The sequence below is a fragment of the Scyliorhinus torazame genome, chromosome 22 (assembly GCF_047496885.1).
Source record: "Scyliorhinus torazame isolate Kashiwa2021f chromosome 22, sScyTor2.1, whole genome shotgun sequence".
Classification (NCBI taxonomy): Eukaryota; Metazoa; Chordata; class Chondrichthyes; order Carcharhiniformes; family Scyliorhinidae; genus Scyliorhinus; species Scyliorhinus torazame.
Window position 1 is genome coordinate 107648000 of NC_092728.1, and position 12880 is coordinate 107660879.

General features: G+C 58.4%; 1 protein-coding gene across 4 annotated transcripts in view; it reads right to left on the reverse strand.

The window, feature by feature from the left end:
- snapc4 (small nuclear RNA activating complex, polypeptide 4) overlaps positions 1–12880 on the reverse strand; it is a 98896-nt gene that overhangs the window by 36041 nt on the left and 49975 nt on the right. For 3 of the 4 annotated variants that reach the window (XM_072488878.1, XM_072488880.1, XM_072488877.1), the window contains exons 5-7: positions 10986–11064; positions 8370–8451; positions 4149–4253 (exon numbers count right to left, since the gene is read on the reverse strand). In XM_072488878.1, the coding sequence (XP_072344979.1) occupies positions 4149–4253; positions 8370–8451; positions 10986–11064 (266 nt within the window). Of the gene's footprint in view, positions 1–4110; positions 4256–8369; positions 8452–10985; positions 11065–12880 lie in introns of those variants that run through there. The other variant, XM_072488879.1, reaches the window with a different exon arrangement.

The following is a 12880-nucleotide window of genomic DNA, read 5'->3' on the forward strand; positions in this document are numbered from 1 at the left end:
ACTTGCGACCCTGAGAAGACATTTGCTTGCAACCAAGCCCGCACACAAGTGTTAACTCGATAACGTTTCGCTACCAGAACAGTGAAGTTATTTAAAGCTACTTGCATTAAATATCCTAGATCTGCTACAAATCAATGTTTCCATGATTTTAACGCATGTCCCATATTGTCCGCAAAACGTAGGGAGGAGGAGGAGCTGGACCCTTCAGCCGCTCCTTCATCCAGTCAGACAAGGCTGCTCTGGGCAGTTGCTTTTCACCCAACAGGAGCCTCCCAAACCCAGTCTTGATAACCGGCCCCAGAAACCTACAATCAACATTTCGATTTGCCAACAACTGGCTTTGCAGGCCGTTTGCCTCAGTTAATCGGTGTGGCAGATGGGAACACACCATTTGCACTCGGGAGGAGCACTCAGGAAGACACACACAACACCACTCCCCCAGCTTAAATGAAGGAAATAAGAACATCTCCGAATACATTGCTGCTCCTCATTGGGAGCATTCCGTTCCAGTCCACTCAAAAAGCCTTTGAGGTTACCCTCGAAAGGGGAGGGGGAGGCCTGTAGAGCCTGGCTTGCTGCACAGTATAAACAGAGCATGCAAACTGGAGGACCACACAAGCAATATTAAAGTGAAAACAAATTTTAAAGACATAGGAGACATTTTCGACAACACACACACACTCTTCAGGTCCCACCATGAGGAGCAGGGAGATCTCCCAGGATCCTGGGCAATTCACTGTCCCCAACAACCCCAGAGCTCGTCACTCATCTCACTGCTGCATTCACAAAATAGCAAGTTTTTCTTTTAAGCACAAAGTCACTGAAAAGTAATACCTCAAATACTGGAATCCACAACATAAAAAACAGCAACAGTAAATACGGATAGTATCAACTCTGCAAAGGGAGGAGCAACACTGCACACGGGCACACAGATAACACAGACACCGAACACACAGAACATACACTCATGCCGATCACACAACATACATGTCGATGAATATAGAGATGCCACACCCTCTGCCAGCCTCCGCCGCACCCCCCCCCCCCTCCCCCGGCACACACGCCCCAGACCCCCCGGCACACACGCCCCAGACCCCCCGGCACACACGCCCCAGACCCCCCCCCGGCACACACGCCCCAGACCCCCCCCCCCCCCCGGCACCCACGTCCCAGACCCCCCCCCAGCACACACGCCCCAGACCCCCCCCCCCCCCCCGGCACACACGCCCAGACCCCCCCGGCACACACGCCCCAGACCCCCCGGCACACACGCCCCAGACCCCCCCCGGCACACACGCCCCAGACCCCCCGGCACACACGCCCCAGACCCCCCGGCACACACGCCCCAGACCCCCCCCGGCACACACGCCCCAGACCCCCCCCCGGCACACACGCCCCAGACCCCCCCCCCCCGGCACCCACGTCCCAGACCCCCCCCCCCCCCCCGGCCCGGCACACATGCCCCAGACCCCCCGGCACACACGCCCCAGACCCCCCCCCCCGGCACACGCCCCAGACCCCCCCCCCCCGGCACCCACGTCCCAGACCCCCCCCCCAGCACACACGCCCCAGACCCCCCCGGCACACACGCCCCAGACCCCCCGGCACACACGCCCCAGACCCCCCCCCCCCCCCCCCCGGCACACACGCCCCAGACCCCCCCCCCCCGGCACACACGCCACAGACCCCCCCCCCCCCCCCGGCACACACGCCCCAGACCCCCCGGCACACACGCCCCAGACCCCCCCCCGGCACACGCCCCAGACCCCCCTCCCCCCCCGTCCCAGACCCCCCCCCAGCACACACGCCCCAGACCCCCCGGCACACACGCCCCAGACCCCCCCGGCACACACGCCCCAGACCCCCCCCCCCGGCACACACGCCCCAGACACCCCCCCCCCCCCGGCACACACGCCCCAGACCCCCCCCCCCCGGCACACACGCCCCAGACCCCCCGGCACACACGCCCCAGACCCCCCGGCACACACGCCCCCCCCCCCCCGGCACACACGCCTCAGACCCCCCCCCGGCACCCACGTCCCAGACCCCCCCCCCCCGGCACACACACCCCAGACCCCCCCCCCCCGGCACACACGCCCCAGACCCCCCCGGCACACACGCCCCAGACCCCCCGGCACACACGCCCCAGACCCCCCGGCACACACGCCCCAGACCCCCCGGCACACACGCCCCAGGCCCCCCCCGGCACACACGCCAACCCCCCCCCCCCGGCACACACGCCCCAGACCCCCCCGGCACACACGCCCCAGACCCCTCGGCACACACGCCCCAGACCCCCCGGCACACACGCCCCAGACCCCCCGGCACACACGCCCCAGACCCCCCGGCACACACACCCCAGACCCCCCCCCCCCCGGCACACACGCCCCAGACCCCCCCCGGCACACACGCCCCAGACCCCCCCCCCCCGGCACACACGCCCCAGACCCCCCCCCCCCGGCACACACGCCCCAGACCCCCCCCCCCGGCACCCACGTCCCAGACCCCCCCCCCCGGCCCGGCACACACACCCCAGACCCCCCCCCCCCGGCACACACGCCCCAGACCCCCCCCCGGCACACACGCCCCAGACCCCCCCCCCGGCACACACGCCCCAGACACCCCCCCCCCCCGGCACACACGCCCCAGACACCCCCCCCCCCGGCACACACGCCCCAGACCCCCCGGCACACACGCCCCAGACCCCCCGGCACACACGCCCCCCCCCCCCCCGGCACACACGCCTCAGACCCCCCCCCCCCCGGCACCCACGTCCCAGACCCCCCCCCCCCGGCACACACACCCCAGACCCCCCCCCCCGGCACACACGCCCCAGACCCCCCCGGCACACACGCCCCAGACCCCCCGGCACACACGCCCCAGACCCCCCGGCACACACGCCCCAGGCCCCCCCCCCGGCACACACGCCAACCCCCCCCCGGCACACACGCCCCAGACCCCCCCCCCCGCCACACTCGCCCCAGACCCCCCAGGCACCCACGTCCCAGACCCCCCCCCCCCCCAGCACACACGCCCCAGACCCCCCCCCCGGCACACACGCCCCAGACCCCCCCCCCCGGCACACACGCCCCAGCCCAGCCCCCCCCCCCGGCACACACGCCCCAGACCCCCCCGGCACACACGCCCCAGACCCCCCCCCCCCGGCACACACGCCCCAGACCCCCCCCCCCCGGCACACACGCCCCAGACCCCCACGGCACACACGCCCCAGACCCCCCCGGCACACACGCCCCAGACCCCCCCCCCCCGGCACACACGCCCCAGACCCCCCCCCCCCCCGGCACACACGCCCCAGACCCCCCCCACGGCACACACTCCCCAGACCCCCACGGCGCACACGCCCCAGACCCCCCCGGCACACACGCCCCAGACCCCCCCCCGGCACACACGCCCCAGACCCCCCCCCCCCCCGGCACACACGCCCCAGACCCCCCCCACGGCACACACGCCCCAGACCCCCCGGCACACACGCCCCAGACCCCCCCCCCCCGGCACACACGCCCCAGACCCCCCCCCCCACGCCCTAGCCCCCCCCCCCCCCGGCACTCACGTCCCAGACCCCCCCCCCCCCGGCACACACGCCCCAGACCCCCCGGCACACACGCCCCAGACCCCCCCCCCCCGGCACACACGCCCCCCCCCCCCGGCACACACGCCCCAGACCCCCCCCCCCCCGGCACACACGCCCCAGACCCCCCCGGCACACACGCCCCAGACCCCCCCCCCCCGGCACACACGCCCCAGACCCCCCCGGCACACACGCCCCAGACCCCCCCGGCACACACGCCCCAGACCCCCCCGGCATACACGCCCCAGACCCCCCCCCCCCGGCACACACGCCCCAGACCCCCCCCCCCCCCGGCACACACGCCCCAGACCCCCCCCCCCCGGCACACACGCCCCAGACCCCCCCGGCACACACGCCCCAGACCCCCCGGCACACACGCCAACCCCCCCCCGGGACGCGCACACGCACACACAGTGACACTGAATCAGAGAGGTTCTGTTACTGATCCACACTAAAGCTCAGACAACACATCGGGAATGTGGAACAGTTTTTGGAAAGACAATTATTGCTCAATTAGATACTCTTCAAAAAATGCCTGTTGGCAGTAAGGTTATCTCACTTGATGTTGTCCATTTCCCGCTCAGTTTCAGCAATCTGCTTTGCGAAGAGGTCTTTCTCGGTTTCCTGGCGGGATTGTTCCATCTTCTTGTTCAGGTATTCAAGCCTAGAAGTGTAAAGGGAAAATAATAGATGCCGATCCTGACCAGTACTCGGATCATAGAACATACAGTGCAGAAGGAGGCCATTCGGCCCATCGAGTCTGCACCGACCCACTTAAGCCTCATTCCCAACCTATCCCCGTAACCCAATAACCCCACCTCACCATTTTGGTCACTAAGGGCAATTTATCATGGCCAATCCACCTACCCTGCACGTCTTTGGACTGTGGGAGGAAACCGGAGCACCCGGAGGAAACCCACGCACACACGGGGAGAACGTGCAGACTCCGCACAGACAGTGACCCAAGCCGGAATCGAACCTGGAACCCTGGCGCTGTGAAGCCACAGTGCTACCCAAATCAGGATCAGTCAGGGCTTCAGCTGTTGACTAACCAGCGACCCCTGCTGGAGATTGAACAAATGTCAAGTGACAATCACGGACTTCTTACAGTACAGGCGAGCACCATTCCTCCCGTTGTGTGAGAGCTCTCCAAATGAGCAACATATTTAGCATCATTCTACCCCCGTCTCCCCACCAGCCTACACATTCTTCCTTCAAACCATTGTCGATTGTTGTAAAAACCCTTCTGGTTCACTAATGTCCTTTAGGGAAGGAAATCTGCCGGCCTTACCCGGTCTGGCCTACACGTGACTCCAGACCCACAGCAATGCGGTTGACTCTTTACTGCCCCCCCCCAAGGGCAATTGGGGATGGGCAATAAAATAGAGGGAATAAATACATATTTTAAAGTTCTTCTTCAGTCAAATCAGAAACAGTCCAGAAATCACAGAGACCCAATGCTCTCTGTGACACTGGTCACGTGATAGCACAGAGCGAGAAAAATAGAGACTCTTCTGTCAAAGTTTTTTGTCTTCGACTCATCAGGCCATTTGACGAGACTGGTATCAATCTGCTGAATCCGACTTCCGGTGACGGCGGGCGTGAGGCAGCCGCACATTGGAGGGCTCCCGTTCGGGAACGGCATTTTCGGGGTTTAACACCAGGTCCCAGGGGCAACGGAGGCGGCAAAAGCAGGGAGAAAGCACAGTGAAGGGAAATGTTCAAAATAAGTTAAAAAACGGCCGTGAAAAAAGCGGCTGGAAGTCCGCCGGGGAGTGGAAAGGTCACCGCGGGGACGGCACGGAAAGTGGAGGCTGGGGCACCAGGGGAGGCCGCATTGCCCACGGCTGAAGAACTGACTGCGGTGATGGCTGCGGAACACGAAAGGCAGTTCACAAAGCACATGGAGGCGATGAGGAAGGAGATGGGGGTGATATTGAAAGTGCTGGTGGAGGAGGCGATTGCCCCGGTGAGGGCGGCGGTATTGAGCGCAGCAGCGGAGGTACGGGAACAAGGCGAGGCGCTGAAGGGAAGTGGAAGAGACATTATTGCAGCACGGTGATCAACTTACCTTGATGGGGAAGGTGATAGAGATCAACGTGGGTCTGCCAGCCAAAATGGACGACTTGGAAAACAGATCCAGGCGACAGAATCTGAAGATTGTGGGTCTTCCCGAAGGCCGACTGAGTATTTTGCCCCGATGTTGGCGAACATATTGGGGGAGGGGGATGATCCCTCCCGATATGAACTGGATTGGGCTCATCGGTCGTGGAGGCCTGTACCAAAGGTGAGCCGCAGAGAGTAGTGACGCTGTGCTTCCGTAGGTACAGTGTGAAGGAGAAGGTCCTGAGCTGGGCCAAGCAGAAGCGGGTGGTGCAGTGGGCTGGAGCTGGTATACGCATATATCTGGATCTGGTGAGGAGGCGGGCTGCCTTCAGCCGGGTGAAGAAGGCATTGTACATCAGTAAGGTGCAGTGCGGCATAGCAAAACCAGCTAAGTTGAGGGTGACCTACAAATCCAAGGACTTTTATTTTGGGACGGCGGAAGCAGCGGAGGAGTTTGCGAAGGCAGAAGGACTGTGGCTGAATGGAAAAGTGGGTATGTACCGATGCGTGCTGGCGTATGTGCCAACGTTGTATATACTTGGACAAGGGAAGAGATGGGACTTTCATTTGCAATGACGGTTCTTTGGGGCTTGGGGTTTTTTCTGCTAAAGGGGTTTCTTGGTTTTCCTGGGACCGGGCGGGGGGCCTCCACACTGGCCGGTTAAAGCCGGCAGTGAACGGGAGTGAGGTGGGGGGAGGGGGTGCGGCCAGTGGAACCCGGCAGAGCAGATTCCGATGAGTCTAGCCGGGGTGAAAAGTTGGGGGGGAAGGAACAGAGGTTGGGGGGGAGGAGTTTTATAAGAAGAAGTGGAGGGGAGGAGTCGGGGAGGGGGGGCAGTTTACAATTCATGGGTGTCATTTACGGTACTCTTTTGGGGATTGGATGGCATTGAATGTTAGGGGGAGGGGGGAGTGGGGAGTGGGGGAGGGGGGAGCGGGGGAGGGGGGAGTGGACTCGATAGGTCAATGGTGACCATAGGAGATTCCTGATTCCTTTGTTTTTCCCACCGTGGGAGGGTTTGTTTTATTTGATGCTTATATTGTCAGGTGGGCCGTTGTTTGGGGTGGTGGGAGGATGGGATCGTTGTTGTTGATAAGGAAATTGACATTGTATTCATTACCGTTTACTGCTTGTTGGTGGGGTGTAAATTCTGAAGAAAATGTGAAAATGGAGAATAAAAATATTTTACAAAAAAATACCTGCCGTCTCCCTGGGATTCGTATTCTTGCGAAATGTCCTGATGAGTGCACCGCGAGAAGCTTCAACAAAAATGTCTTTTTTTCAGCGATACTCAACCTGCGCCAATGGTGCATACATAACCAGCCAGGCATCTCAAACGCACTTCACCACCAATAAAGTACTTTGTGAATTGTAGTCACTTCTGTTATGTGGGAAATACAGCAGCTAATACATGAATAGCAACATCCCCCAAACGGCACTGCAATCAGGTCCTGATAACATCTCTGCACTGGAAGGCAGTTAGAACCAATCGCACCAGCCGTAGAACATTCCCGAGACTCGCTCATCTTGGGGCAGAGGTACCACCCCACATCCATGGCTTTGGTCCTCGGATAGCTTGAACACACAATCCCTGGCCCTCCCCAGTCTAACCGAAATACTCTAGTAGCTGGAATGCAATTCGACGTTCTCATTCTTTTATACCCTGCTAGCAGGCCACCTCCAAATCTAGGCTGTTCTACACTGGCCTGAGCAAATAAGGTTTGTTCAGACAAAGATTTTTTTTTCTCTCTAAAAATTTAGAGTACCCAATTCATTTTTTCCAATGAAGGGGCAGTTTGGCGTGGCCAATCCACCCACCCTGCACATCTTTGGGTGGTGGGGGTGAGACCCACGCAGACACGGGGAGAATGTGCAGACTCCACACGGACAGTGACCCAGGGCCGGGATCGAACCCGGGACCTCGGCGCCGTGAGGCAGCAGGGCTAACCCACTGCGCCACCGTGCTGCCCAGACAAAGATAATTCCTGTGCCTCTTCCCCCGAATCTTTTCCACGGCCAATGGGGAGGGGTACCAACAACCGTTTGTATTTAAATAGCACCTTAATTGTTCTAAAACATCCCAAGGCACCACACACACAGGAGCAGAACAAAACTAAGATAGGAAGGGGGGGGGGATAGCAAGGCTCCAGAGGGATTTGCAAACACAGAATTCTAAACCCCAAGGTGATGCCAGATTGGTCATCCATACAGGTCAGCGGGCACAAGGAGAGATGGGATTTGGTATGGGGGAGAAGCTAGTGTAGCAGAGATTTGAAGGATGGAAGGTTTGCAGAGGTGGGATGCCAGCCAGGAGTTATTTCTCCCACCGTTTGTGTCAACACGAGTAAAGGGACAACAGCAAGTAACTGTGGAGAAGGAGAGGAGTATAACTTTGCATTGAGACGGGACGACAATGGTATGGATCTGCACACTGGCACCGAGTGACGTTCAGGGCCTCAAAGATTTCACCCCGGCTTTACTGACCAACAGATCACAAGGCAATGATAAATAAAAAGGGCACAGTAGGAAGTCCTACAACACCAGGTCAAAGTCCAACAGGTTTGTTTCAAATCACGAGCTTTCGGAGCACTGCTCCTTCCTCAGGTGAATCCTAACTTATTCAAATAAAAAGGGGGTAAAAATCCAACTTATTCAAATAAAAAGAGGGTTTACCTCAAGAGTTTGGGTTGCAGCAGTCGCTGTGTCGCATCACTTGCAATCGAGATTTTTAGCTTTTCCTTTTCATGTTGCTTCCCTGTGAAAAGGCAAAGATCCTTCACCTCATCCAGACGCTGACACTGCGTTTAGTATCTCTTAAAACATTTTTTTAGACTACCCAATTCATTTTTGCCAATTAAGGGGCAATTTAGCGTGGCCAATCCACCTACCCTGCACATCTCTGGGTTGTGGGGGCAAAACCCACGCAGACACTGGGAGAATGTGCAAACTCCACACGAACAGTGACCCAGAGCCGGGATCGAACCCAGGACCTCGGCGCCGTGAGGCAGCAGGGCTAACCCACTGCGCCACCGTGCTGCCCATTGCATTTAGTGTCTTATTATTGTGTCCTGTGAACCTCAGCGACCCCCCCCCCCCCCCTCCCCTCCATCTCACGTCAGCGGACAATGGAAGGCACAATCTCCTCCCATTCCCGGGGAGGGTGACACTGCAGCCAACCTGCAGAGCTGCAGCTTTCTTCTTCTGATCCAGGACGACAGCTGCCGATGGGAATCGCTGCCCTATTCATTCCACAACAGGGAATGGTGACACACCAACAACTTATTCAAATAAAAAGGCGGGAGCATCGCAAGTGAGCATGAAGCTGTCAATCTGTCACACCACCCAGGGGTAGACCCCTCTCGTGCTTTGGCCTCTGTTTCCTCTGCACAACAACTGATACAGTGCCTTTAACGTAGGCAAATATCCCACGCAGCCGCACCACATGCAATGCAGTGGTTGACGTCAGCAGCTTACCAGCACCACCTTGAGGGGCAATTTGGGATGGGCAACACGTGCCGGCCCAGCCAGCGACACCCACACCCCGTAAATGAATTAAAAAGACAGACGTGTGCGCAGTCAGAATGTGACAGTGAGCCACACAAAGGAAATATTGAGACAACGGAAAAAACTCTTGGTCAAAGGAGGAGTTTTTCAGGAAGGTGTTAAAGGAGAGAGAGGGACAAAGAGAGAGAGACAGAGAGAGAGGGACAGAGACAGAGAGGGACAGAGACAGAGAGGGACAGAGACAGAGAGGGACAGAGACAGAGAGGGACAGAGACAGAGAGGGACAGAGACAGAGAGGGACAGAGACAGAGAGGGACAGAGACAGAGAGGGACAGAGACAGAGAGGGACAGAGACAGAGAGGGACAGAGACAGAGAGGGACAGAGACAGAGAGGGACAGAGACAGAGAGGGACAGAGACAGAGAGGGACAGAGACAGAGAGGGACAGAGACAGAGAGGGACAGAGACAGAGAGGGACAGAGACAGAGAGGGACAGAGACAGAGAGGGACAGAGACAGAGAGGGACAGAGACAGAGAGGGACAGAGACAGAGACGGGCAGACAGAGACGGGCAGACAGAGACGGGCAGACAGAGACGGGCAGACAGAGACGGGCAGACAGAGACGGGCAGACAGAGACGGGCAGACAGAGACGGGCAGACAGAGACGGGCAGACAGAGACGGGCAGACAGAGACGGGCAGACAGAGACGGGCAGACAGAGACGGGCAGACAGAGACGGGCAGACAGAGACGGGCAGACAGAGACGGGCAGACAGAGACGGGCAGACAGAGACGGGCAGACAGAGACGGGCAGACAGAGACGGGCAGACAGAGACGGGCAGACAGAGACGGGCAGACAGAGACGGGCAGACAGAGACGGGCAGACAGAGACGGGCAGACAGAGACGGGCAGACAGAGAGGGGCAGACAGAGAGGGGCAGACAGAGAGGGGCAGACAGAGAGGGGCAGACAGAGAGGGGCAGACAGAGAGGGGCAGACAGAGAGGGGCAGACAGAGAGGGGCAGACAGAGAGGGGCAGACAGAGAGGGGCAGACAGAGAGGGGCAGACAGAGAGGGGCAGACAGAGAGGGGCAGACAGAGAGGGGCAGACAGAGAGGGGCAGACAGAGAGGGGCAGACAGAGAGGGGCAGACAGAGAGGGGCAGACAGAGAGGGGCAGACAGAGAGGGGCAGACAGAGAGGGGCAGACAGAGAGGGGCAGACAGAGAGGGGCAGACAGAGAGGGGCAGACAGAGAGGGGCAGACAGAGAGGGGCAGACAGAGAGGGGCAGACAGAGAGGGGCAGACAGAGAGGGGCAGACAGAGAGGGGCAGACAGAGAGGGGCAGACAGAGAGGGGCAGGCAGAGAGGGGCAGACAGAGAGGGACAGACAGAGAGGGACAGACAGAGAGGGACAGACAGAGAGGGACAGACAGAGAGGGACAGACAGAGAGGGACAGACAGAGAGGGACAGACAGAGAGGGACAGACAGAGAGGGACAGACAGAGAGGGACAGACAGAGAGGGACAGACAGAGAGACAGAGAGAGACAGACAGACAGACAGAGAGGGAGAGAGACAGAGAGGGAGAGAGAGAGACAGACAGACAGACAGACAGAGAGAGAGACAGAGAGAGAGACAGAGAGAGAGAGAGAGAGCGGGAGACAGAGAGAGAGAGAGACAGAGAGAAAGACAGAGAAAGGTTTCAGGGAGGGAATTTAGAATCTAGGCGGCTACAGTACCAGTTAAAACTGAAGACAAGACAGTAGAATTGGGGAGAACTGAAACTTACAGCTCGTTATTAAAAACTCATCAAACCCTTTGATGCCTTGTGTAGCCTTTTCCTTCGTGTCCTGGTTTGCTGGCGGGCCCTGGCCACAATGAGAGAAAAAGCAGAGATTTAAACATTTGTTATCAGGATGCTAATTGTTGTGATTTGCTGGTGGAAGGTTATTTCACTGAGCAATGTGGCTGTGTGCGACATTAAGTCTCATTCTGACCGTGATTGTTTAATAACAGGACACCGGGTCAACTAAATCAGGCAGTGTCAAACTCGGGGGCACGAGCCACGGGTGGGTCGGGGGCGGGAGTCGTCCGCCGCGGCGCTCCCAATCGTGCAAATCCGGATGCAACAGCCGCAGCAGCCGGGTGCAAGCGGCCTTCAATTTAAAAGAAAAAATAGTTTATTGAAAATTTTTGGTCAACCAACACAGTACATTGTGCATCCTTTACACAATATTATAACAACACAAATAACAATGACCTATTTTATAAACAAAAAATGAATAAATAATAAATAACAAAAATGAAAACTAGCCCTAATTGGCAACTGCCTTGTCACAAGTAACACTCTCCAAAAATATAATTTAACAGTCCAATATATAATTATCTGTAGCAACGACCTATACATACTATTCCCCCCCCCCCCCCCCCCCCCCCCCCGATCCTGGGCTGCTGCTGCTGCCTTATTTTTTCCATTCCATCTATCTTTCTGCGAGGTATTCGACGAACGGTTGCCACCGCCTGGTGAAACCCTTGAGCCGACCCCCTTAGGACGAACTTAATCCGCTCTAGCTTTATAAACCCCGCCATATCATTTATCCAGGTCTCCACCCCGGGGGCTTGGCTTCTTTCCACATTAGCATATCCTGCGCCGGGCTACTAGGGACGCAAAGGCCAAAACATCGGCCTCTCTCGCCTCCTGCACTCCCGGCTCTTGTGCAACCCCAAATATAGCCAACCCCCCAGCTTGGTTTGACCCGGACCCCCACTACTTTTGAAAGCACCTTTGTCACCCCCATCCAAAACCCCTGTAGTGCCGGGCATGACCAAAACATATGGGTATGATTCGCTGGGCTTCTCGAGCACCTCGCACACCTATCCTCCACCCCAAAAAATTTACTGAGCCGTGCTCCAGTCATATGTGCCCTGTGTATTACCTTAAACTGAATCAGGCTTAGCCTGGCACACGAGGACGACGCGTTTACCCTGCTTAGGGCATCTGCCCACAGCCCCTCCTCGATCTCCTCCCCAGCTCTTCTTCCCATTTCCCTTTTAGTTCATCTACCATAGTCTCCCCATCGTCCCTCATTTCCCTATATATATATCTGACACCTTACCATCCCCCACCCATGTCTTTGAGATCACTCTGTCCTGCACCTCGTGTCGGGAGCTGCGGGAATTCCCTCACCTGTTGCCTCGCAAAAGCCCTCAGTTGCATATACCTGAATGCATTCCCTTGGGCAACCCATATTTCTCGGTCAGCGCTCCCAGACTCGCGAACTTCCCATCCACAAACAGATCTTCAGTTGCGCTATTCCTGCTCTTTGCCACATTCCATATCCCCCATCCATTCCCCCGGGGCAAACCTATGGTTGTGAGAACGGCAATGGAGCTGTCACCATAGCCTGTAGGCTAGTCCCCCTACAGGACGCCCTCTCTAATCTCTTCCACGCCGCTCCCTCCTCCTCTCCCATCCACTTACTCACCATTGAATATTAGCGGCCCAATAATACTCACTTAGGCTCGGTAGTGCCAGCCCCCCCCTATCCCTGCTACGCTGTAAGAATCCCTTCCTCTCATCTCGGGGTCTTCCCAGCCCACACAAAACCCATGATGCTGTTTTCAATCCTTTTAAAAAAAGCCTTCGTGATCACCACCGGGAGGCACTGAAACACAAAGAGGAAT